The 25956-nt window shown below is 49.6% G+C and overlaps 1 protein-coding gene across 2 annotated transcripts in view; it reads left to right on the top strand.

The window, feature by feature from the left end:
* LOC146783280 (tRNA (32-2'-O)-methyltransferase regulator THADA-like) overlaps window positions 1-25956 on the top strand; it is a 233738-nt gene that overhangs the window by 170006 nt on the left and 37776 nt on the right. For both annotated transcript variants that reach the window (XM_085633313.1, XM_085633314.1), the window contains one exon: window positions 5369-5605. In XM_085633313.1, coding sequence (XP_085489439.1) covers window positions 5369-5605 — 237 coding nt within the window. The remainder of the gene's footprint in view (window positions 1-5368; window positions 5606-25956) is intronic.

Below are 25956 nucleotides of genomic sequence, written 5' to 3'. Positions count from 1 at the left end.
CTTGCATCACACTGCTTGTGCTGTTTAACTTTCTGTGTGGGGGAAGCTTGCATTGCTGCTGCTTGAGCAGCATCTGTTCTATGTATGCGAAGGAAACTTGCACCATGCTGCTTTTGCTGTTTCACTTTCTATGTGGGGGGAAGCTTGCATTGCTGCTGCTTGAGCTGCAGCTGTCCTGTGTAGGTGAGGTAAGCTTGCACCATGTTACTTGTGCAGTTTCACTTTATATCCATGAGGAGCTTGCATTTCTGCTGCTTGAGCAGCATATGGTCTATGTATGTGTGGGAAGCTTGCATCACACTGCTTGTGCTGTTTCACTCTGTGTGGGGGAAGCTTGCATTGCTGCTGCTTGAGCAGCATCTGTTCTATGTATGTGAAGGAAACTTGCACCATGCTGCTTGTGCAGTTTCAAGTTCTGTGTGGGAAGAAGCTTGCATTGCTGCTGCTTGAGCTGCAGCTGTCCTGTGTAGGTGAGGTAAGCTTGCACCATGTTACTTTTGCAGTTTCACTTTCTATCCATGAGGACTTTGCATTGCTGCTGCTTGAGCAGCATCTATTCTATGTATGTGAAGGAAGCTTGCACAATGCTGCTTGTGCAGTTTCACTTTCTGTGTGGGGGAAGCTTGCACTGCTGCTGCTTGAGCAGCGTCTGTTCTGTGTGTGTGAGGGAAGCTTGCATCACACTGCTTGTGCTGTTTAACTTTCTGTGTGGGGGAAGCTTGCATTGCTGCTGCTTGAGCAGCATCTGTTATATGTATGTGAGGGAAGCTTGCATCACACTGCTTGTGCTATTTCACTTTGGGGGGAAGCTTGCACTGCTGCTGCTTGAGCTGCATCTGTTCTACGATTGTGAAGGAAGCTTGCACCATGCTGCTTGTGCAGTTTCACTTTCTGTGTGGGGGGAGCTTTTATTGCTGCTGCTTGAGCTGCAGCTGTCCTGTGTAGGTGACGGAAGCTTGCACCATGTTACTTGTGCAGTTTCACACTCTATCCGTGAGGAGCTTGCATTGCTGCTTCTTGAGCTGCACCTGTTCTGTGTATGGTAGGGAATGTTGCACCTTGCTGCTTGTGCAGTTTCACTTTCTGTGTGGGGGTAAGATTGCACTGCTGCTGCTTTGGCAGCATCTGTTCTATGTATGTGAAGGAAACTTGCACCATGCTGCTTGTGCTGTTTCACATTCTGTGTGGGAGAAGCTTGCACTGCTGCTTGAGCAGCATCTGTTCTATGTATGTGAGGGAAGCTTGCATCACACTGCTTGTGCTGTTTCACTTTCTGTGTGGGTGAAGCTTGCATTGCATATGCTTGAGCAGCATCTGTTCTATGTATGTGAAGAAAACTTGCACCATGCTGTGCTGCTTGTGCTGTTTCACTTTCCATGTGGGGGAAAGCTTGCATTGCTGCTGTTTGAGCTGCAGCTGTCCTGTGTAGGTGAGGTAAGCTTGCACCATGTTACTTGTGCAGTTTCACTTTCTATCCATGAGGAGCTCCATAAGGAGATTGCATTGCTGCTGCTCGGGCAGCATCTGTTCAATGTATGGGAGGGATGCTCGCATCACACTGCTTGTGCTGCTTTTACTTTGTGGGGGAAGCTTGCATTGCTGCTGCTTGAACAGTATCTGTTCTATGTATGTGAAGGAAGCTTGCACCATGCTGCTTGTGCAGTTTCACTTTCTGTGTGGGGGAAGCTTGCACTGCTGCTGCTTGAGCAGCATCTGTTCTATGTATGTGAGGGAAGCTTGCATCACACTGCTTGTGCTGTTTCACTTTGTGGGGGAAAGCTTGCACTGCTGCTGCTTGAGCTGCATCTGTTCTACGGTTGTGAAGGAAACTTGCACCATACTGCTTGTGCAGTTTCACTTTATGTGTGGGGGAAGCTTGCATTGATGCTGCTTGAGCTGCAGCTGTCCTGTGTAGGTGAGGGAAGCTTGCACCATGTTACTTGTGCAGATTCACTTTCTGTCCGTGAGGAGCTTGCATTGCTGCTTCTTGAGCTGCACCTGTTCTGTGTATACGGTAGGGAATATTGCTCCTTGCTGCTTGTGCAGTTTCACTTTCTGTGTGGGGATAGCTTGCAATGCTGCTGCTTTGGCAGGATCTGTTCTATGTATGTGAAGGAAGCTTGCACTGCTGCTGCTTGAGCAGCATCTGTTCTATGTATATGAGGGAAGCTTGCATCACACTGCTTGTGCTGTTTCACTTTGTGGGGGCAAGCTTGCACTGCTGTTGCTTGAGCTGCATCTGTTCTACGATTGTGAAGGAAGCTTGCACCATGCTGCTTGTGCAGTTTCACTTTCTGTGTGGGGGAAGCTTGCATTGATACTGCTTGAGCTGCAGCTGTCCTGCGTAGGCGAAGGAAGCTTGCACCATGTTTCTTGTGCAGATTCACTTTCTGTCCGTGAGGAGCTTGCATTGCTGCTGCTTGAGCTTGCACCTGTTCTATGTATGTGAGGGAAGCTTGCATCACACTGCGTGTGCTGTTTCACTTTCTATCTGTGAGCAGGTTGCACTGCTGCTGCTTTTGTCCTGTGTATGTGAGGGATGTTTGTGCCATGCTGCTTGGGCAGTTTCACTTTCAATGAGAAAGGAGCAGTAGAGTACTATACATGATATAAGCTTGCGTGGTTTGTCGACTCTTTGCGCTATTTGTCGGTTGAGACATTTGTGAGCTCAGACCGTCGATGTGGTGAAATACGATGGACTCTCCGGGCTGTTCACGATTGAGAGTGTGTATCAAGCTCCAGGACACCCCACCCAAACCTGGAGCAAGACCAAGGGTGATAATAGCAGGCATGGGACAGGACCCTCAAGTTGGCCAAAATGGAGTGGTCACCATCCTCTGTGAATAGGCAAATTCTTCTATTTCCGGACTATACCCAGGCGCTACGAGTCAAATGATGCTGTTCCCTGCAAAACTTGGAGGCATTGTGGAGTGGCAATCACTGCATTTACTAATATAGGGCACAGTTCGGAATGGCTGGAAGGTTGTTGTACCGTCAGATACAAGGGAAAATCAACAGCGTCATAGTCTCGAATGGGATTACCATATCCGGAATATTGGGAAAGAGTAGATACGTAAACTATTGCTTCCTGTATATGGCTCCTCTAAACCATTACTACTCCCCATACAAATCGGCATTCCAGGAAGGATATAAGATGACCCTTATAAATTGCTAGAGATGGCTTTCGATATCTAGACATACAGATAACAAGGGAAAAGAGTAACTTCCTAAAACTCAACTGAACGACCCCTCTGAAAAAATGTAAAACTGATGAATCACATTGGAGGAACCCCCTGTTCGATGTTCTGAGTTGGGGTGTTCTTTATTATCCTATAACTCCCCCTACGTTCCTATATGTGCTTCAGAATACCCCATACATGATCCCTTACACTTTGATTTAAAAGGTGGACAGCGTAACTAGAATCCTGTTGTACGGCGGTTGAATGACCCTAATAGCACTAAATGTACTACAAAGGGGGTGTATGTTGGGGGACTACACTTCCAAACCTCAATAAATATTATTGGACTTTTCAACTAATTATAATAAATGACTGGGCGTTCGCTAAGCAGCAGGACTCCTCAGTAACGGCAGACAGGGTAAGGACCCCAAAGGATATGTGAGATCCTTATATGGTGGGGGAACCACGCAGAAATAGCCAGAACACCCCAAAACAGTAATGAAAATATGGAGAGGGGCTAACTGTCAATTGGGATGGGGGACAACCTGCTCCTGGCAACATCTGATATTACTCCCTATACCTGTCACTAGGGGGGCACAGTACATGGGACGCTATTAAGATCTCACAACTAAGGGATGTCTGGAAGCCGGATGGTCTAAAAGCTTTTCAGGATCTCCAGGAGGAGTATGACCTTCCAAGCACGCAGTGTTATCGAAACCTCCAAATCAAACTCGCATTATAGAGATACCCGACACTGTTCGGAGACATTAAACAACAATCTGCATTAGAGTTTAAATGATTGGCAATGCCATTACTAAATCAAGCGATATTTCTAACATACCAAACACTCACCAACAACATGCAGCTGCCAAGTCCACTCTTGAAAGCGAAGTGGGAAAAGGGACACTGGGGAGATAGATGAGGAAGAATGGGATAAGGCTTGAATGTACCCATGGAAATGTGCAATGTGGGGAGGATTTGAATGGGCCGAATCACAATTTTTGCATTGTATATAATACACTTGAGAACAATTAGCCAAGTTTGGCCGGACTAGAGATAGAAAGTGCCTCCATGGAGGCCAGCAGCGTGGCACTTTTCTGCACACCTTATGGTGCTGCTCCCAAGTACAAATATACTGGAAAGAGGAGAGGGAAAGAAACTGACCACAGGCATAGATGTAGTCATGCCAGTCCAGTTGGGAATATGGATCAGTGCTGCCGTACAGAGGTACATGCGCACTTTTTATAACTTCGTCATGATGGTGAGGGAGGCGAGATGTTGCTTGTAGATTTGGGAGCCACACAACACCTACTATCATGCTGTGGGGTCAAAAGAGCTGAGAAAGTGATACACAAAGCCATAGGGTGCCCCTAAAATATTTGTGCAGGTTTTGGGGAACACAGAAGGAACAGGGGGCCAATTGGCAATCGCTCTGTAGCACGCTCTAGAAGGTTAAGTGCACAGATCCGGGAACCCAAACTTGGGCCCCACAAATACACGGAGTATTGCCTTTCTGACTGTTCTTGGAATGTTTGCAGTAATACATCATTTGAATGAAGCCTGCAAACACAACTCTGGTGATAAATAATTTACAGTGTGCATGGCTGACAAGATGGCTCAGTAACTAAAACACTCGCCCCTGATGTGTCATTTGAGCTATAGGTGACTAGTCCAAGTCCTGGACAGATCACCCAACTGACCAAATTTGGTAAACCAAGAAATGAAAACCCTATTGGCTTGGTCTCTGGGCATGAGCCTGTAAATTGAAATTGCTTTCGCTTTTCTTAGGCTAAGATATACGCCCAGTGGTTAGTTGTACAGGTTACGCTTGCCCTCAAGAAGCTTATGTTGAACCTTTTCCATGTAAACGATGAATGCCTGCATTGCTGCCCCTTGCCATTTGTCGGTTCACTTGCTCTAATAGTATGGATTTATTTGTAGCATATGGTGTGGACTGGATGCAGCAGATCACTTTACATCAGGTTTTTTGAGACCATATACTTCACAAAAAGAGAAGAAGAAATATCATGGATTTACAATGGGATTCATTTGACTGCAACAATCATTTATGTTATTACAGCTATAATGAAAATTGTGCCATATATCTCTTATGGAGAAGTTTTTTTCACAGTTGGTCTACACCAGCATTCCAGTAATTCTCAACAACACTATTTTGTTTTTTCTTTCAGTTCCTCATCCTGTTTTGTGGAGCCCCTGGTACAGCTGGCAGGAAACCCCATATTCGCTGTACGTGTGATGGCTGCTCAGGCCTTGGTGCCTGCGGTGCCTGTGACTAGATACGGGACCCTCTTGCTGCAACTGGTTGGAGAATTACCTTGTGAGGCAGGTAGTACTGCCCACAATGCTTTGCACGGACGTTTGCTACAGATTCAGGCCCTGCTGACACAGGCCCTGGCTCAAAGCAGGTATTGTGAGAAGGAATTTGTACTATGTGTGCGGGAGGAAAGTGTCTGTCTAGTGAGAGGGAAGTGACCAGGCTATTCGTGACGGTGCTTGGGCGGTGCCTCCTGTGTGGCATATCCAGTGCCTTTAACCCCATTTCGGCAAGTCCTGGAACTACCAGCACTGCTGAGTCTACATAGTTTTCATGCGATGCGAACTCCAATTTCATGACCACCAATTAAAATTGTCTCGGCTGCTGCTAAAATTCCCTGCCTTCACAAAACCTGTGCCACTGAGCTGCAGAGTTCACTTGCAGAGCAGACCATGAAGTGTGTGGAGAGGTTGCCATGCACTTGCAAGCCTCTGCGCAACATGTGGTATCTGACCATTAGATGCGCCCTTTAGCACTGCTTTAACCTCAGGTCCTGTGATCCCTCTCTTCAGAGGTCTCTAATGAGAACTCCTGCTGTACCTCTTACGATGTGATAGACTCTGTTTACTACTATGGCTTGTCCTCTCTGCTCACGATTACGGGTGCTCTTCAGAGTCGAGCCTTGTAAGGTGAGTTCCGCACCCTGCTATGCCAGGGATACTTTATTTGTCCCACCTTATGCTTTGTACTGTGGTCAGGAACTACCTGTGTCTGTAGCCCTGTTTCTTGTCCTGACGTGCCTTCTGATTACATGTGTCTTGGCTTCTTCCTCTTCCATTCCTTTATCGTGAGGTCTTAATTCAGGTTCTTTGGTTCTCCCTTAATGTTGAGTTTGCACTGGAGCTCCTCCTATTTTTTTGTTGTTTCCAAGGGGAGCTTCTTAGGATGTGAAGAATCCCCATATCCGTAACATGGTCGGTTGGACATAGTATATAATGTATGTTTCTTTAGTGCTGAGATTGCCAGACACTGCTTCAAGGCACTGGGTGTTGGGAAGTCTGATTGCAAATGGAAAGGAAGGAAGGAAGGTTTGCATCCTTGAAGGACTCTCTTTCCACGTGCAGTTATGTACTTTGTAGAGGAGTCTACTTTGATGTAATCTGAATTCCTACTGAAAGAGAAGCATCTTAAAGGCTCAAGATGTCTCGTTTGTGGCAGTGTGATCTTGGTACAATAGGCCAAGAATGAGAGTGCTGCATGAATCTGCACTGGTCCACTTTTGAACATGTACGTATATGATTTGTGCTTCACTACTATTCAGTATTTGTTTGGGATAAGTAATATTTACACATCTATCTTACATTGCCTTTCTTCCAATATGATTTCCAGTGTAAAGTGCTCTGACATTGAAGAAATGGGTCCTCTCTACAGAAAATCTCAAATCAATAAATACTCTCCTCGCTGCACAATAACTCAGTCTAACCTTTTAGCCACAGACGTGTGTTTTACATCTCCTTCCATATTCATATCAATCAATCAAGTGACTTGTAAAGCGCAACTACTCACACGTAAGGGTCTCAAGGTGCTGGGGCAGGGGGACTACCGATCTGTCTCAGGCACTGTGGTTCAGTCGAAGAGCCAGGTCTTGAGGTCCTTCCTGAATTTGGGCAGTGACAGTAATTGCCTTAGGTGGAGAGCCAGGGTGTTCCAGTTTTTGCTGGGAGGTAGGAGAAGGATCTTCCCCTGGCCGTGGTCTTGCGTATTTGTGGGATGGTGGCCAGGGCCAGTTGGGCGGAGCGGAGGTCCCTAGTGGGTGCGTGGAATGCGAGGTGGTAGTTGAGGTATGCAGGTCCCTCGTCGTGTAGGGCTTTGTAGCTGTGTGTGAGGAGCTTGAAGGTGATTCTTATGTTGACTGTGAGTCCGTGGAGGTCTCTCAGGTGGTTGGTAATGTGGCTGCGGCGGGGGATATTGAGGATGAGTGTGGCGGAGGCGTTCTGTATGCTCTGCAGTTTCTTGAGGAGTTTTTGGTTGATGGCGGTGTAGAGTGCTTTGTCGTAGTCGAGTCTGCTGCTGATTAGTGCATGGGTGACCGTCTTTCTGGACTCGGTCGGGATCCACTTGAAGATCTTTTAGAGCGAGTGTAGCGTGTGGAAGCAGAACGATGAGACAACGTTGATCTGGTAGTTCATGGTGAGTGAGGTGTCCAAGATGATGCCAAAACTTTGTGCGTGGTATGTGGGTGTGGGGAGGATCCAAAATCTGCAGGACGCAAGGAGTCTCAGGTGGAGCCCAGGATGAGGACTTCGGTCTTCTTTGAGTTTAATTCTTCATCCAGGTGGTGACAGCCTTCTTCCCGTCGTGGAAGTTGTTCTTGGCGACTGTGGGTTCGTTGGTGTTCCTTGGCGTAAGAGAGAGGATTCGCTGGGTGTTGTCTGCGTAGGGGACAATGTTGAGTCTGGTTCCTGATGATGGCTGCGAGCGAGGTCATGTAGATGTTAAAGAGAGTGGGACTCCTGGAGGAGCCCTGAGGTACTTCGCAGCTGATCTCTGTGGGTTCAGAGTGGAACAGTGGTAGCCTGACTCTGTGTTCGGCGGGTGAGGAAGGAGCAGATCCATTCCCTGGCTTTTTCGCAGATGCGGGCGTTGTGTAGTCTTGTGCATAGGTTGCAGCGGGAGATTGTGCTGAAGGTGGCCTAGAGTTCCAGGACGATGAGGGCTGCAGTTTCACCTGAGTCGAGGAGGGTGCGTCTCGGTACTGTAGTTGCTTCGGCAGCCGGATTGGGAGAGGTCCAGGATGTGGTTCGCTTCGATGAACTCGTAAAGTTGGGCATTGGTGGCCTTCTCGATGACCTTGGCTGAGAAGAGAGCAGAGAGATGGGTCTGAAGTTCTTGAGGACCTTCGGGTCGGCAAAGGGTTTCTTCCGCAAGGGGTTGATCTCTGCATGTTTCCAGTCTTCCTGAAATGTGGCACAGTTGCTGGTGCAGCAGAGCTCAGGGGCAGTGGAGGTGCGGCGGGCTCTGTTGAAGATGGGGTGCGGGCAGGGGTCCGAAGGTGATCCGGAGTGAATGCTCCTTATGATTTTGAGGGTGTCATCAGTGGTGAGGGGAGTCCAGCTGAGCAGGGGTCTGCTGAGGTCTGGTGGTGTTGGGTTTGGTGGTTTCTAGTGGGGTGAGAGTCTCTTGGGGATCTAGCCCATTGAAGCTGTCGTAGATCGCCTTAACCTTGTGGTGAAGAAGGTGCTGAGGTTGTTGGGAGGGTGGAATGACTGCTGTCCTTGTGCTGGATATGGCAAATTCTTTGACCATGGCGAAAAGCTGCTATTGAGTGTGTTGGTGTTAATCTTTTCTTGTAGGGGTGATTTCTTTGTTGTTCTAATGAGGTGGTGATGTGCTGTGACAGTGGTTTTGAAGGCTAAATGGTATTCTGGGGTCTTGCTGCTCCTCCATCTCTTCTTGAGCCCTCTACAGGTGTGTCTGGACTCATGGAGGGCCGGACAGAACCAGCTTGCCTGGTGCTTTCTTGAGGGGAGCCAGTGTGTCAGCGCAGTTGGAGATCCATTGGTGGAGGTTGCGAGCTGAGGTATTATCCTTCCGGAAGTCAGAGGTGGGTTTTGCTGAGGGAGGTGGTGAGCTGTTCTTCTGTGACCTTGTACCAGCTGATGTGAGGTTAGCGGTGGGTGTGGTGGTGTAGGGTGGGTTTGGTGAAGAAGTGGACGCAGCGGTGGTCAGTCCAAAGCAGCTCGGAGGTGTGGCTGAAGGAGATGTTATCGCTGGTGGAGAAAATGGGGTTGAGCATGTGTCCTGCAAAGTGGGCTGGAGAGATGACCCGTTGTCTGAGTCCAACGGTGGTGAGGTTTTTCAGCTGGGACGATGTGTTCTTTTTTTAAAAATAAATCTTTTTAGAAAAACAAACATATGACAGCATATAATAAAGTGACATTGTGCCGAAGTACCATAACCACCATAGATTTGACGGTGTAGTCCAACATTACGATCACATTACATAACGTCAGTTACTACATTGTGACCAATAATTTTACGGAGTCATACAATCTTGTATAGCGGGATCAAGAAACGGTAGACATAACATTCTTCTCGCTTTGTTCCAGTCGTCCTAAATCTTGGTCCACTTTTGGGGGCAACCTCTCCCCTCATAGACCACCCTCTCCGTTTGCATACACCAGTCCATATCCGTTTCCCAGTCCCGGAGTTTGGGTACCTTGTCTCCCTTCCAGGTTCTGCCTATATTACGTTTCGCAACTACATTTCCAAGGGAGATCCTTTCTTTAGCCGTCATGTCAGTCGCCTTCCCTTTTGTGAAGGAGGCAAAGTCTGGAGGTAACTTCCATACTTTTCCCACAAACTTCCCACATCTTGGAGGTTACTTTATTCCAGTACAAAAATATAGTCTGGCATTCCCACCACTGATGTAGATATGTGCCCACTTGTCCACAACCCCAGGGACACTGCGGGGAGCCCAACATGCCCATCTTGGCTAATGCAACACTTGTATAATAAACTCTCTGGAGGAGCCTAAACTGGACCAGTTTAAATCTGGAGCGCATTGCGACTTCTCGAGGGGACACCAGCGCTTCCTGCCACTCTTCATCGTCTAGATCTCAAACATCCTCCACCCATTTAGAATGGATCATTCCTAAGGCATTTGGGGAATTATTTAAAACCTTCTATAGGTCAGGGAGATCACTTTGTCCTTCAGATAATCATTAAGAAGTCTATCGTCCAGTGGCGAGGCGGCTGGAAGGTCCGTGCCCATGGGTACAGCCTTGTATAACGTGCTAAGAACCTGCAGGTATCAAAAGGTTTCCCTGGGGTTCAGGTCATAATCCCGTAGTAAGTCAGTAAAGGGGACCACCTTGCCTCTCGCCCATAAGTCACCTACTGTTGAAAGCCCAATGAGATCCCACTTGCGAAACCCGGGACTGTGATCCAAGAGCCCCAATCGATCAGACTCAAGGAGGGAGGTGGCAAGGGTAATCTTGTTTTTCCAACCCAAGGCGGAGGTTGCAGTGTGCCACAATGCAACCGTAGTGCCAGTTGGGGTATACACCGGGGCATTCTCCATATAGTGCCCGTTGGTAAGAGCCAGTTATCATATTATATCTATCTATCCATCCTATAATTAGGTTCATCGACTGGCCAATGTACCCAGTGGTTAGTGAACGCTAGTTGGGAAGCCCAATAGTAACTCTTGATTGCCGGAAGAGCAATCCCACCATTTTACCAGCAATTCGTGAGCTTAGTCAAGGAGATATGGGGATTTCTGGCGTTCCACCGAAGGGTCCTGACCTGACCTCTGACTCAGCTTGAAAGTATTTGGGCGGGATGGGAAAGGACGTATTTTGTAATGCATAAATAAACCGGGGCAGAGTCATCATTTTATATAACGCCGCCCTGCCCAATAGTGTGAGGTGCAGTGACTTCCAATGTTGGACGTCTGCCTGTAGGGGGTGCAGAGGTGGGGCCAGATTATCATCATAGAAGGCCACTTGGTCCGTCGTAACATAGATTCCCAAATAGTGAAATCCCTCTGTTACAGTTTTAGCGGGACGATGTGTTCTTGTCATTGGAGTAGTCCGGATGAAAGTTGAGGCCACTGAAGAGGATGTAGTCTGAGGAGGAGAGAGCGTGGGGAGCGATGAAGTTGATGGAGTCACTGAAGGGATGGACCCGGACGGGTCTGTAGATGAGGGTGCCTCGGAGGCTGGTGTCAGGGTTCGTCTGAACCTGGAAGTGGAGGTGCTCCATGTTGATCGCGTGGTCGTTCGAGTGGGTGGTGAGGCGGAGGGTGCTTTTGTGTACGATGGCAATGCCTCCACCCAGTTTGTTGATGCAGTCCTTGTGAATGATCTTGTAGCCATCTGGATTGGCAGTGATGTCTGGGTCGGAGGTGGAGTTCATCCAGGTTTCCATGAGGAAGGTGATGCCGGGGTGGACAAAGTCGAGTATGTCCCAGATCTCCACGGCATGTTTGTGTATTGAGCAGGATACAGCTGAGGCAGTAGTGTCCGGTATTTGTCGATCGTGTGGTTGGTTGGTCTGGGGTCTGGTGTGTGGTGGCAGGCGAAGGTGCAGATGCAGTTTCCGCAAGAAAAAGGGCCCTGGGTGTCATTCGACGACGCCTGGTGGCAGGCGGTGTGGTGTTCGGTGTTGAACACGTGGAGGGTGCTGGCATCGTAGCGGTGTATGGTCCTGAGGAACAGGGACCGATGAGCTGGGTGCGGTTCAGGCGCCTTCGGCCCACCAGTGGCGCGCCCACTGTGCAGTGACCATTGAGAAGCGTGTGGGGGAGGTCTGGACATCTGGGAGGCGGGAAAACTGGGAGAGCTGCACTGTAGAGGGGAGGGGCTGCGGGGTACAAGTAGCAGTTGGGCCACGATGAGGAAAAGGCACATAAGGGACCGGAGGGAAGAGTGGAAAAAAGCAGAAAGTGAAAGAAGTGACCGAAAAGCAGAAAATACGAAAAGAGGAAAAAAAAGATCAGGAGAGGAGGCAGAAAGCAGAGGGACATAGCAGTCAATGGCAGCAGAACCAGTCAGGGCGCCCCAGCTGCGTGTGTCAGCAGCTACTCACCGGCAATCTCTGGTGCATATTTGACCCTGCAGGGGGCAGGAGGAGGACACCACAACAGCCTACCAGGGTCCCAATAAGGCAGTCTCTTGGTGGATATTCAGCCTTGCAGGGGGCAGCAGGAGTGGGCCACAACAGCCTACCAGGGCCCAAGAAGTCAGCCTAGGCGGGCAGGAGCGCACTCCAGGGCCACCATGGCCGCTATGGGCCCCTGCGGTGAGAAGCTCTGGCTGGCTGCAGCAACCCCGCCCCCAAGAAGGCGGCTGCGTGGGGCTGGCTCCAGGCCCAGAGTCCCAGCTCGCAGAGCCACATGGCTGGGGCACAGCTGTCACACCACACTCTGGGACAGCCCCGGGGGAGACACCCCCACCACGCAGCAACTCAGCTACGCTGCCCGGGCCCAATTAAGGTCCATGCGCGGACGCAGCAGTGCAGAAAAAAGGTGGTAAAAGAAGGGGGATAATAGCCCCCGGGAGGTCCGGACGCGGCGAGCCTCAATGGAGTGCAGCCATCTTGCAGCACTTCGTGCTCATGCGCACTCTTACCCAAGCTGCAATAATCTGCCAAATTCATATTGGTCATTTTCCCCTCCAGAACTCTATTCTATACAGTGCTGACTCTGACATCTTCTCCTTCCAAATGGTCCAGCACTGGTATCATACCATGCCTAATCCACTCTCTTCTCTTGCAACCTACCCACAACGTTTCATTATCAATGGCTGTCATTCCCCTGCTTTTTGGGCAGAAGTCCTCCTTTTGGCTTTAGAAATTTGTGCCACCCTTCCCAATTTTACCTGACCTGATTTATGTTTCTGTTAGAAACTTCAAGCTACAGATTCCTCACCTTTTGAATATCCCCTAGGTGTCAGGCTGGATCAGGAAACTTTTCAGCAATACCTCTGCACATCGGTAGGTGGCGCCATGTGGCTCTGCACTGCTGCTATTCTTTTCCAGAAATGATGTGCGGAGCCTATACAGGTGCCACTCCCACATGCTAACATCATTACCTTTCTTTCCATGCCACCGGACACAGATCGGAAGCTACCGCTTGTCTCTTCGAGATCATTACCTCAATCACAAATTGTTTTACAGTGTGCAGGGGACATGTCACCTCCCAAAACAAAACCGGTTTTAAGCCCCGTAAGAACTACTTCCGCAAACAAATGTCTGTTACAGATCCTCATCAAATGTGCCTGTGGTGCTTGGGGTCGAGCTATGGCTTTAAGGCCTGCAGTTACTGCGCGCCAGTGAACTCAAAGTCCATACGAGATCGTGAGGGGAAACTCTACATCAGCAAGCACTGGAAGAGACTGCGATGAGACCGGTTCAAGTTGAAAGTTTGGTCCTGTTCGAGATCCAGACGTTTCCAGAGTAGTTCCAAGACTCGGTTCTCTGCTCGATCCAAATCTTCGGGTAAGACAAAGAAGAAAGACAAGTAATATAAATGGGACTTGGCCCCTTCCTGCCACTCACACACCGCTGAGAATGTATGTATGTATGTAAAAATATTTATAGAGCGCACTGCAACCCTACGGGCATCCTGACGCTAGCGACACATTGAAGGGAAGGAGGGCAAAGGGTTATGCTCTAGGGAAGAGCCAGGTCTTGAGCTGCTTACGGAACGTTGTCAATTCCTGGATCTGTCTTAACTCCATGGGGAGACTGTTCCACAGACGAGCGGCCGCCGCACTGAATGCTCGTCCCCCCAAGGTGGATCTCTTCGTCTTAGGAATTTTGGCCAGCCTAGCTGCCGAAGAGCGCAGGCTGCACGTGGGAGCATACCAACTAAAAATATTTTGCACCGGCCCAGGACCAAGGCCATAAAGAGCTGAAAAAACTATGCACAGAGATTTGAACAGAATTCTCTGTTGCACCGGGAGCCAGTGGAGATCAGACCATGCCCTAGTGCTAGAGGATATACGCGGTCTCAGAAGGGCAAGTTTTGCAGCAGCTGACTGAATACGTTGCAGCCGTTGGATCAAATATCCTGGGGACTCAAGTATCAAGGCGTTGCAGTAATCCAAACGGCTGAGAATAGTGCAGCGAACCACTGTTCATCTAACATAGGGGGGAAGCAGTGGTAGGAGTCTGCGTAGGCCCCTCATGATCATGTAGCAATTCGAGACCACTTTGTTGACATGCGACTCTAGGCTCAGCTTCTCATTAAAACATACCCCCAAATTACGCACGGTTTTCACAAGAAGCAAGGGTGTGTCCAAGGGAAGGGGCCAAAAATTAGAAGGTAAGGCTTGTGGCACTTTGCCTACTGAACAGTGTAGAATCTCAGTCTTAGCACTGTTAAACTGCAGGGCATTAGTTTTCAACCATGACGTCATTTCCAGCATGCAGTTGTGGAAGGAAGTTAGAGATTCCACCTGGTCACCTTCCAGGGAAATAATCAACTGTGTGTCATCAGCATAGTTGACTGCCATGATGTTGCTAGAGTTGATAATTTTGACTAATGGTCGCATATAAACGTTAAACAAAATCGGGCTGATTGAAGAGCCCTGAGGGACACCATGTTTATTGGGCAAGAAATCTGATTGATACGGCGGCAGAGTTACTACCTGCCGTCTATCCGAAAGATAAGAACAAAGCCACTTCAGGGCCAGATCAGTAACCCCCGCCTCTTCAAGCCTATGCAGGAGGATGTTGTGGTTAACCGTATCGAATGCGGCGCATAAGTCTAGCAGAATCAAGGTTGCGGAATGCCCCTTATCCGCACGCATCCGAAGGTCGTCCAGAGCGGTAAAAAATGCAGTTTCGGTTCCGTGCCCTGGGCGGAAACCGAATTGATTCTCCTCCAGCTTACAATTGCTCTCCAAGAAACCCGAAAGCTCCTGGCTAACCAGGCGCTCAGCTATCTTAACCGGGAAGGGCAGCAAGGAAATAGGACGATAGTTCCCGTAACAAGTGGGGTCCAATGAAGGTTTTTTCAGAAGAGGAGAGACCAATGCATCCTTCCAGCAGGCCGGGACCACACCACAAGTTAGTGACTGATTAATAATCTGATAAAGGTGCGGGAAAGTTTCCGACCCTAATTCCTTCCAAAGTTTCTGCGGCATGGGGTCCAACGGAGAGCCAGAGCAAACTTTCTTGGTCATGTTGGAAAACTCATCCATGGAAGGGCAGGTCCAATGATCCAAACAAGGCCCTGCCAAGGACTCTGGCGTAATCATAGGGTCTGTACCAGAATGCATGGGGGTGGCACTTTTCCCCTCGATCTCATTCCCAAAGTCATTCGATTTCGGAGCCGATCCGGCAACTTATTTCAGCACAACCCGAGTTTCCAAGGCCGTCAGCCAGCAGATCAAAGAATTCCATGAGACAATGCTAAGACTCTTTGGATTCTTACCTACTGCCCCTGGCGAACCTGTGGGCCCAACAAAGTCAAGAAGTTCTCCACCTGGGTTACCTCTGGCGGGTTAACTCTTGGCACCAGATGGACCACCCGAGCCCATACCGGGGCTGTCTCCTATTCCCCTTTCGATTCCAGTGCCATGCTCCACACCAGTGCCTGGCATGGTGACTCTATCGACGCCGGAAGACAAGACCCCAATTGTCCTCTCTGACATGTAATCGGCGCCGGTTCGACCTCGATCGAAGTTTCTCACGGCTGTGGTTGAGGCTCCATTTGCTCAGCCTCCATAGTGACAAATGCACACCATGCATTCCCTGTTCAGCACTTATTCGGATAGCGATTACAATGTGGGTGAAGAGATTGGGCATCCTTATCACTAAGAAAATTGGTATGATGTCATGCAGTTGGCTAGTGGTCTAGATCCCCTGAGTCCAGTCTCCTCTCGCCCCGTGGTCCTGCCACTGAGGAAAGTGCTTCCTATGTCGTGGTTATGCATAGGTCAGCCAAAGTCCTTGACCTCCAGCTCCCCACCTAAGAGGTCAAGATCAATGTACCTACAGAGGTCTTTTAACCGGGTAAGACCTCTACTGAGCCCTTCATACAACTCAATGAGGCCTTTACAGACACTTTGTTGGGGTCATGGGCCAAAGATTGCTATGGCCTCCTGGTCAACTGCCAAATTGCTGTGGAGAAATGTGGCTCAATGGTTAGAGCGGCAGACCTCGATGCAGAGCACTGGTCCGGGACCAGGGTTCGATTCCCGCCGCGGCAGGGTCTCGGGCTATAAATTCCTCGGACCTGATATTCTCGCCTCAGTGCCTATTCTAATCATGGGTCCCACGCTGCAACTCTGGGCAATAGCTTGCTTAGTCTCCACAACAGCCCCAACAGCGCTGGGATGCCTGGCTTCACCATGGGGGTGCCCAGGAGTGGACACTTCACACGGATAGCCAGGAAGGGTTCCTACAGCGGTATGAGTACAGCGCTGAGATACCCCTAGGGGTGATTCGGCGCTATATAAGCACATACACATTTACATTTACATTTACACCACCACCAGGCCTGGCCACCCTACATTTTTATCTCCGCACATCTCACCTGAAACCTTGGTGGTGCAGATATCTGTAAGCAAAACTAATCACAACACATTACCGACAACATCCTCCTGAAAAGGAGCCTAAACGATGGAGATGTTCAGGAAGAGGGTTTTCTCATCCACCAGCTTGGTACTCAGGTCTGTGAATGCCACCTGGGGCGCTATTCACACAACGTTTGGGACTCAAGTCCTCCCAGGTGTCCCTGTCTATCTACAACCGATCCTAGTCAGGACAGTTGCAACACAGCCCAGTTCACAATTTGTTGTGGTTTTGATACCACTGATTCTCTCGGGTGGGCCATTGGCATCAGTGTAGCCATTCGCCGCTATGCTTGGCTGGGGTTTTTCAGGTGATGTCCAGTCGTCCCTCTGGGACATACCGTTCGACGGGACGTGCCTGCTTGGGGACCAGGCAGAATCCGCTCTTGAGTGGTTGAAGTAGGGCCATGGCACGCTCCCTGAGCTTATCTGCACCATCTCACCAGCTGCATGAGCTCTACCATTTCTTGTGTACCCTTGGCAAGGGTACCCCACACAGTCAGCCAATCCATCCCCAGCATGATGAGCAGCAGTTTCGCAGTAGCAGCCATTGTGTGTATGCTCTTGCAGTCAATGGGCTGCCCAGCCTACTACCACCCCCCCCTGCAGCCCAACCTACCAAGCCCCTTCAGCGTTCCCTTAGTTGAGCACAGACATTCACTAATAGAGAGGATCTAATGATTCTTGCTGAGTGTGCAGGCCATTACTTCAGAAAAGTTGGCCCTGCAGATCGTGTGAAAGGGCTACGCTCCATCTTTTCAGACAGCACCAGCATGACGCAGCCATGTTCACAATTTGTTGTGGCTTGGACACCACCAATTTCATCTTGTGGGCATCAGTATTTCCATTTGCTGCCACACTTGGCTGAAGTACAATGGTTTTTCAGGGATAGCCATCTGTCTCTTGTGGACATGCTGTTTGATGGGACTCACCTGTTTGGGAACCTTTCCTTTAATTTCTTCATCGCTGAACCTTCCACTGTCCCCCTGTGGCTGACGGAGGACCATCTTTCTGTTTTGCAGCAGGAAGTGCAAGCCCTTTTGGCCAAAAGCACTATTGAGAGGGTGCCTTTGTTCAAAGTAGGACGTGGTTGTTACTTCAGTCACTTCCTGGTGCCAAAGAAGGACCGAAGTATTTGCCTTATTTTAGCACTGTGCCCTCTCATCTTCTTCCGGAAGGACAAATTTAAGGTGCTCACCCTGGCCCAGGTCTTGTCTGCCCTTGACCCTGGAGACTGGATGGTGGCACTGGATCTACGGAAAGCCTGTGTTCGAGGCATATGAGCTGCAGATTATACACTGTGCATAGATCGCCATCTGGTGTTGGGCCCGGATGTTTGCAGTTTGTTTTTCCTCTTGGAAAGTCTTTGGGAGTCACGAGGTTGGTGACTCCTCCTCTGGTTAGCATTGCGCATGGGCTTCGGCTCCATCCTCAGATTGTTTTTTTCCGACATCGGGCTCGGATGTAATACTTCGCGCTCCGGTTCCGAACTTCCCAGTTCACCGATCGACGCACAAATCCTCGCTCATCGAGCTTCTTCAAAGATATAAATCATCTTACTCATCTTCTCTTCGGCACTTCTTCGATTCCGGTGGTCGACGGCGGCCTTCGGGCCTATTCCTGCTCCGGTCTCGGCTGATGGAAAGAACTCCCTTCAAGAAGTGCCCTCGATGTGGGTCCAAGTTTCCCCACACCGATCTCCATGAGGTGTGTAACCTCTGCCTCTCCCCAGAACACGAGGCCTGAGACTGTCCCGCCTGCAAGTCTTTTCGCTCAAAGAAGACCATTTGAGATCGACGGGCTAGACGCAACATGGCGCACTCCTTGACCTCCGCTCCAGTCGACATCTTCGGGGACGACGTCGAAGCTCCGGGACAGCAGGACATCGAACAGGAGGACGACGACCTCGTCAGCGCTTCCGAGGCCGACGACTCAGATGTGGAGTACATCACCCTGGCGCAGCGGGTCGCGAGTACAATTCCCCCTCCCACGCCGATACCGAAAAAGGCTTCGGTCACACCTTCGCCTCCGGGCCTAGGCAAGACCAAGGACACTGCTTCTCACACCCCACCTTCGGGCCCGGTAAAGAAGCCTATTAAGCCTTCCGGCAGCTCGGGCTCGGGCTCGAGCCAGCCGACCACCGGTGCCGAGAAACACCCTTCGGCACCGAAGAAAAAATCGTCCTCCACCTCCACACCGAACCCGGCACCGAAGTCTTCGATGTCGAAACCTGCTCCTCCGACGCCGACCAAACATCACAAGACCCTCGGCACCGACACTCCCGTGCCGATACCTTCTTCGGCACCGACTAAAAAAACGGAGGTTCCAAGGAAGCACGGCTTCGACAAACCTAAAAAGCCGTCGGCCCCGAAACCTTCGGCGCCGACCGAACAATCAGTGTCACAGGAGCTTTTCACACCGGATCCTTTGCAAAAAAACCCTCACCAAGGACCCAAAGACTGGACACTTGACATTGTCTTAAAAAAAGAGACACTTGGACAAGCCAGCTCCACCTCCACCTCCCAAAGAGAAAGGACATTGCTACCTCTCCTTTCAGGGTGCCTTCCCCACCTCCTCCACCTCCTCCACCTCCTCCACCTCGACCCCCTCCACCTCATCGTTCCCCCACCTTGTCTCCTGTCCCAGACGATTTGGGGGACCCTTACTATGATCCAGCAGATGTGCCACAAGATCCCACCCCTACTGGATCTCCAGACCCATGGGATGATTATAACAATCCGGACATCCCAGATGTTCCACAGGATGACCTATATCCATCTAGGCCATCCCCTCCTGAAGATTCCTTGGGTTTTCACCATTTGTTACAACGGGCGGCACACTACCACGGGGTGGAGTTACATACCGACCTAGTGGAGGAGGATTTTCTCCAAGACACCTTTGACGATACACATAGGTCCACTGCCATTCTACCTATGTTAAAGGGCGTAATTAAACATGCCCCTGAGGTTTTTAAAGACCCAGTCAGGGCCAGGATCCTAAACCCTCGGATAGAGAAGAAATACAAAGCCGCCCCTACAGACCCTTCTCACATTAAAGGCCCTGCACCATTAGATTCCCTAGTGGTATCTACAGATAGGAAGCGCTCCAATTCTCAGGCGTCAGGCGAGGCGCCCCCACCTGACAAAGAGTCCAAGCTCCTAGATGCGTCAGGGAAGCGCACTGCGTCACAAGCGGCCAATATATGGCGTATTGCCAATACGCAAGCACTGTTGGCACGATACGACAGGGCACATTATGATGAGCTAGAGACCATCATGCACCATCTTCCTGAAAAGTACAAGACTAGGGCTAATGAACTTATTCAAGAGGGAAAGACAATAACCAATACCTCGATACGATGTGCCCTAGATGCAGCAAATACAGCCTCCAGGGCCATAAACACCAGTGTCCTTCTCCGTCGTCATGCCTGGCTCATGGTTTCAGGGTTTAAACCAGAGGTACAAGCCTCTATATTAAATCACCCTTTCGACCAAGATCATCTATTTGGCCCTAAAGTAGACGAAGCCCTCGAAAAAATGAAAAAAGATACAGACACGGCGAAATCTATGGGAGCCCTACAGACACAGACTCCCAGGCGCTCCTTTCGCCGTTCTTCCTTTCGGGGCACGGGCAGAGGCTACTCCTCGGACAGTGCATCCACGTCCTATAAATCCCCTCCTCAATCTACCTTCACGAAGGGTTATCAAAGAGGCGGATACAGAGGCAATAATAATAAGGGCAGAGGCAAAACAAATACCGCCCGCTGTGCCACACCTCCTGCCCAATGACTTTCCCCCGCTCCCTCCAGACCATTCCACTCCGGTCGGAGGCAGACTACAACATTTCCTTCACGTCTGGGAGACAATCACCTCAGACAGATGGGTGACTCAAATTATTCAGTCAGGGTATTGCCTAGAATTAACATGTACACCCCCCAACATTCCACCCAGGCACCGCTCTATGTCGCAAGAACATACTGCGCTACTAACACAAGAGGTGATCTCCCTCCTGCAAAAAGGAGCAATAGAGCAGGTCCCCATAAATCAACAAAATTTAGGGGTCTACTCCCTGTACTTTCTAATTCCAAAGACGGACGAGACTCTACGACCTATCTTAGATCTCATACCTCTAAACACTTACATTCTTTCGGACCATTTTCACATGGTAACCCTACAACAGGTTCTTCCACTTCTCTCCCAGAACGACTTTCTCACCACTCTGGACTTGAAAGACGCGTACTTTCACATCCCAGTACACCAATCTCACTGAAAGTACCTCAGGTTTGTGGTAGACGGACAACACTACCAGTTCAAGGTGCTCCCGTTCGGGGTAACAACAGCACCAAGGGTTTTCACCAAGTGCCTGGCAGTAGTGGCTGCACACCTCAGAAGACAGCACATTCACGTCTTCCCCTATCTGGACGATTGGCTGATAAAAGCCACGTCCTACCAGCAATGTGTGCAACATACCGCCGCTACGGTCCAACTACTTCACCAGCTAGATTTCACGGTGAACCATCAAAAATCCCACCTGGTACCATCACACACAAAACAATATCTTGGAGCCACCATAGACACCATGAAAGCCATAGCCTATCCCAATCCTGCCAGGATTGCCTCAAAAATTCCTATGTCAACACTCTCTCCCAGCAAGAGTGTTTATGCAGCTCATAGGGATGATGGCCTCTTGCATCTTTATAGGGCCCTATGCAAGACTCCAAATGCGTCCACTCCAGGAGTGCTTGGCGCGCCAGTGGAACCAGGCCCAGGGACAACTGACAGATCTGGTGTTGGTAGACGGTCGCACCCATCGCTCTCTGCAGTGGTGGAACACCACAAACCTTTCCAGAGGTCGACCGTTCCTGGACCCGGTCCCACAAATAATCCTAACGGCAGATGCATCGCTCTCCGGCTGGGGAGCTCATCTGTTACATCTCACAGCACAGGGCACATGGACGCCGCAACAGAAGCTACTCCACATCAACCATCTGGAGTTACTGGCGATCTTCCTCGCCCTAAAATCCTTCCAGGCTCAGATTTCAGGCAAGGCAGTCCTCATTCGCACAGACAACATGACTGCCATGTACTACATTCAAAAACAGGGGGGCACACACTCTCCACAGCTCTCTCAGTTAGCACAGAGCATATGGAGATGGGCAATTCCACAAAAGATTTTTCTCCTAGCCCAACACGTCCCAGGAGTACAAAACACCGTGGCAGATCTGCTGAGCAGACGGACACAGCAGATCCACGAGTGGGAACTTCACCCACAGGTTCTTCACCCGTTCTTTCAGAAGTGGGGGCATCCACACATAGACCTATTCGCCACCCACGAAAACAAAAAATGCCCAAGCTTCGCCGCCAGATATCCACACCCATTGTCCAAAGGCAATGCGATATGGATGAACTGGTCAAACAAATTTGCATACGCTTTTCCACCTCTCCCACTAATTCCATTAGTGGTGCGAAAGCTACAGCAGCATTCCCTAACTCTGATCCTAGTAGCTCCAACATGGGCCAGACAACCGTGGTACACCACACTGCTGGAACTCTCAGTAGTACCACATCAAAAGCTACGCCTCTCGCCATGCCTCCTAACCCAGAACCATGGAGAGATCAGGCACCCGGACCCAGCTCAACTCAACCATGCGATCTGGCTCCTGAGGTCCTAGAATTTGGATACCTTAACCTTCCCCCTGATTGCATGAACATTATCAGGGAAGCTAGACGCCCTACTACTAGGGCGTGCTATGCAGCAAAGTGGAAAAGATTTGTTCTTTACTGCCACAACAACGTAATCGATCCGTTAAATGTATCCATACAGCACATTATATGTTATTTACTCCATTTGCAAAGGTGTAACCTAGCATATACTTCCATTCGGTTACACCTCGCTGCAATTGCTGCCTATTTACAGAATAGGCAGCACCTCTCACTTTTCAAAGTGCCTGCCATCAAAGCCTTTATGGAAGGCCTCAAAAGAGTAATTCCACCCAGAGTGCCACCCTCACCTGTTTGGAACTTAAATATAGTCCTCACACGGTTAATGGGACCCCCTTTCGAACCATTACATAAGTGCGAGCTGCAATTTCTCACATGGAAAACAGCTTTTCTAGTGGCCATCACTTCCCTCAGAAGAGTTAGTGAAATACAGGCACTCACTATACAGGAACCTTTTCTTCAGATGCATCACAACAAGGTTGTACTCCGCACCAATCCCAAATTTCTACCTAAAGTCATTTCTCCATTCCATCTAAACCAGTCGGTAGAATTACCAGTCTTTTTCTCGCAACCCCAAACAGTTGCGGAAAGAGCTTTACACACACTGGATGTTAAAAGGGCTTTACTTTACTACATCCAGAGAACACAACCTTTCAGAAAAACCAAACAGCTATTTGTTTCCTTCTCCCCTCCTCACAAAGGCAACCCTATTTCCAAATCAGGGATAGCTAGGTGGATTGTAAAATGCATACAAATTTGCTACCACAAAGCAAAACGAACGCTATCGGTTCCCCCTAAAGCCCACTCTACAAGGAAGATAGGGGCTTCTATGGCTTTCCTAGGGAACATACCACTAGATGACATCTGCAAGGCAGCGACATGGTCAACACCGCACACCTTCACAAAACATTACTGTGTAGATGTGCAAACCAAGCAACAAGCTAGTGTGGGCCAAGCTGTACTAAAAACACTGTCTCAAACGACTGCAACGGATGCCGGTGGTCGCCGCTAGGGTTGGGTACTGCTATATAATCTATGCACAGTGTATAATCTGCAGCTCATATGCCTCGAACGGAATATGCTACTTACCAGTGTGCATCTGTTCTTGGCATGTAGAGCTGCAGATCTATACACGCCCACCCGCCTCCCCGGCTACCTGTATCCGTTCCAGTCTTATCTTATTTAGATACAATACACATGGGTTTCTTTACTGTTACTACTACGCTCCATCTTTCCCTGCTGGCGAAAAACAATCTGAGGATGGAGCCGAAGCCCATGCGCAATGCTAACCAGAGGAGGAGTCACCAACCTCGTGACTCCCAAAGACTTTCCAAGAGGAAAAACAAACTGCAAACATCCGGGCCCAACACCAGATGGCGATCTATGCACAGTGTATAGATCTTCAGCTCTACATGCCAAGAACAGATGCATACTGGTAAGTAGCATATTCCTTCTATATACTCGTCCTGAAGGCTCATTGGTGCTACTTGCGGTTCGTGGTGGAACAGGAGCATTTTCAGTTCATTGATGGTGGTGGTGGAAGCACACCTTTGGAGGTCAGGGGTCCAAGTCTTCCTCTACCTCGGCGACCGGCTGTTGAAGGCAGGCTTGCCCCAGGTAGTCATCAACCACCTAGAGACTACGGCGAACAGTTGGTCATCTTTGGGGTTCACTATCAACATACTGAAGTCACACCCCACTTTATAGGAGCCATTCTGGACACAATTTGGTTTTGTGCCTTTCCCCTGGAAAGGAGAGTCCAGGATATTCAATCTATGATCCCGATCTTTCAGCCTAAGTCCTGGTTTTTAGTGAGGTCAACTCTGAGGCTGCTGGGACTGATGGCGTCCTGCGTTCTGCTGGTCAAACACATCAGGTGGCAAATGCGGGCTCTGCAGTGGAATCTGAAATCTGAGTGGGCTGAACATCAAGGGGACCTCTCCAACCACATCCAGAGAAGACAGCAACATTGCTGTAACGGTGGCTGCTGGACCGCAATTGGGTTAGCAACAGACTCCTCTCTGAATCCTACCCAGAGATGACAGTGGTGACCAATGCGTTTGTTTCTGGGCTGGGATGGCCACCTGGGAGAGATGGAGATCCGAGGTCTTTGCTGGAATCCTGGCCCCGTATAAACCTTCTGAAGTTGAGAGCCATCCGCTTGGTATTGAAAGCCTTCCTGCAACCTATCAAGGAGAGGCTGGTACAGGTGCTCACAGACAACACCACCACCATGAGGAATTGCAACTAACAGGGCGGAGTGGGGTCCAGGGCCCTCTGCCAAAAGGGACTAAGCTTCTGGAAATCGCTTGACTGTCAAAGAATGTTCCTGGTGTTGAACCACCGTGCAGAGTCTTTAAATGCTAGGACAGAGGAGCTCCGCTGTCGCCATCTGGTAGATCATGAGTAGCAGTTGCATGAAGAGATGGCGAAGATCTCTCCTGCCCATAGGGAGGACCTTGCCTTGATCTGTTCGCCACCATCGAGAATGTGCAATGCCAACTGTTCTGCACACTGGAGTTTCCAAGGCATCTCTTGTTTGGAGACGTGTTCCGCATAAGGTGGAACTCTGGACTCCTGTACGCCTTTCTGTCATATATCTCTTCTGCCCCAAGTTCTGAAGAAGATCAGGACCCACCGGGGCCAAGTCATCTTCATGGCCCCAGATTGGGTATGGAGAATATGGTATCCAGAACTTCTGGGCTTCAGCATCTGTCCTCCGATCAGGCTGCCCCTCCAGAGAACCTGTTGTTAAGCAACGGGGCAGGCCTGGATTCTGCACCTGGGCTTTCGCACTCTTCACTTTCTTGCTTGGATATGGAGTGGTGACAACTGACTGCCTTTAACCTTCCTCCAAAGGCGGTTGATATCTTCTTCGCAGTCAGGAGTGCCTCACAAAACTGGTATACACCCGTCGTTGGGACATTTTTGTGGATTGGTGCAGTGCATGGCAGATTGACCCACTGCAGGCTAAGTTATCTAATGTTTAGTTGTTTGTTTTGTATCTCGCCCAGCAAGGCGTTGTTATGAGCACAGTTAAAGGGGTACCTTTTGCCTCTTTCAGCTTTTTTATAGTTGCAGGACCAGTCCTCATCATGTAAATCACCAGTTGTGATGCAATTTTTAAAGGTCTGCAACACTTGTTTCCTCCCACTCCTTTTGTCATGTCGCAGTGGGACCTTAACTCGATCCTTACATATTTGATGCGCACCCCTTAAAGCTGTTTCACAGCTGTCTTTTGTGGCTTCACATCCTCAAGACGGTGTGCCTCATGTCCATCACAAGGGTGTGGCGTGTGAGTGAGCTTCAGGCTCTTTGTGTTAACCCGCTGTATACCACCTTCTTCCCAGACAAACTGGTTCTACGGATTCCAGCATTCTTCTTGCTGGACGTTGTGACGCCATTCCATGTCGTCAAACCATCACCCTCCTTGCATTCCATGCTCCAGTGTGGAGGACACACTCCATCGCTTGGACCACAAACGAGCATTGATCCTACCATAGAATACCAGCAGATATCAGCTCTTTGTGGGGTTCGCTGGAGAAAAAAAGGCAAAGCCATGAAGGAATGGGCCATCTCCTGCTAGATTGTGCTCTACATCAAAATCTGCAGTGCATTAGCCAAAAAGCAGCCTTCAGAAGGACTGCAAACCAATTCAACCAGACCCAAAGCTGCTACCACTGAGTTGTCATGCAGAG

Source organism: Triturus cristatus, chromosome 11, assembly GCF_964204655.1.
Source record: "Triturus cristatus chromosome 11, aTriCri1.1, whole genome shotgun sequence".
In the NCBI taxonomy this organism is placed as follows: domain Eukaryota; kingdom Metazoa; phylum Chordata; class Amphibia; order Caudata; family Salamandridae; genus Triturus; species Triturus cristatus.
The sequence above is the reverse complement of the archived record's forward strand: the minus strand, read 5'-3'. Positions and strand labels throughout refer to the sequence as shown.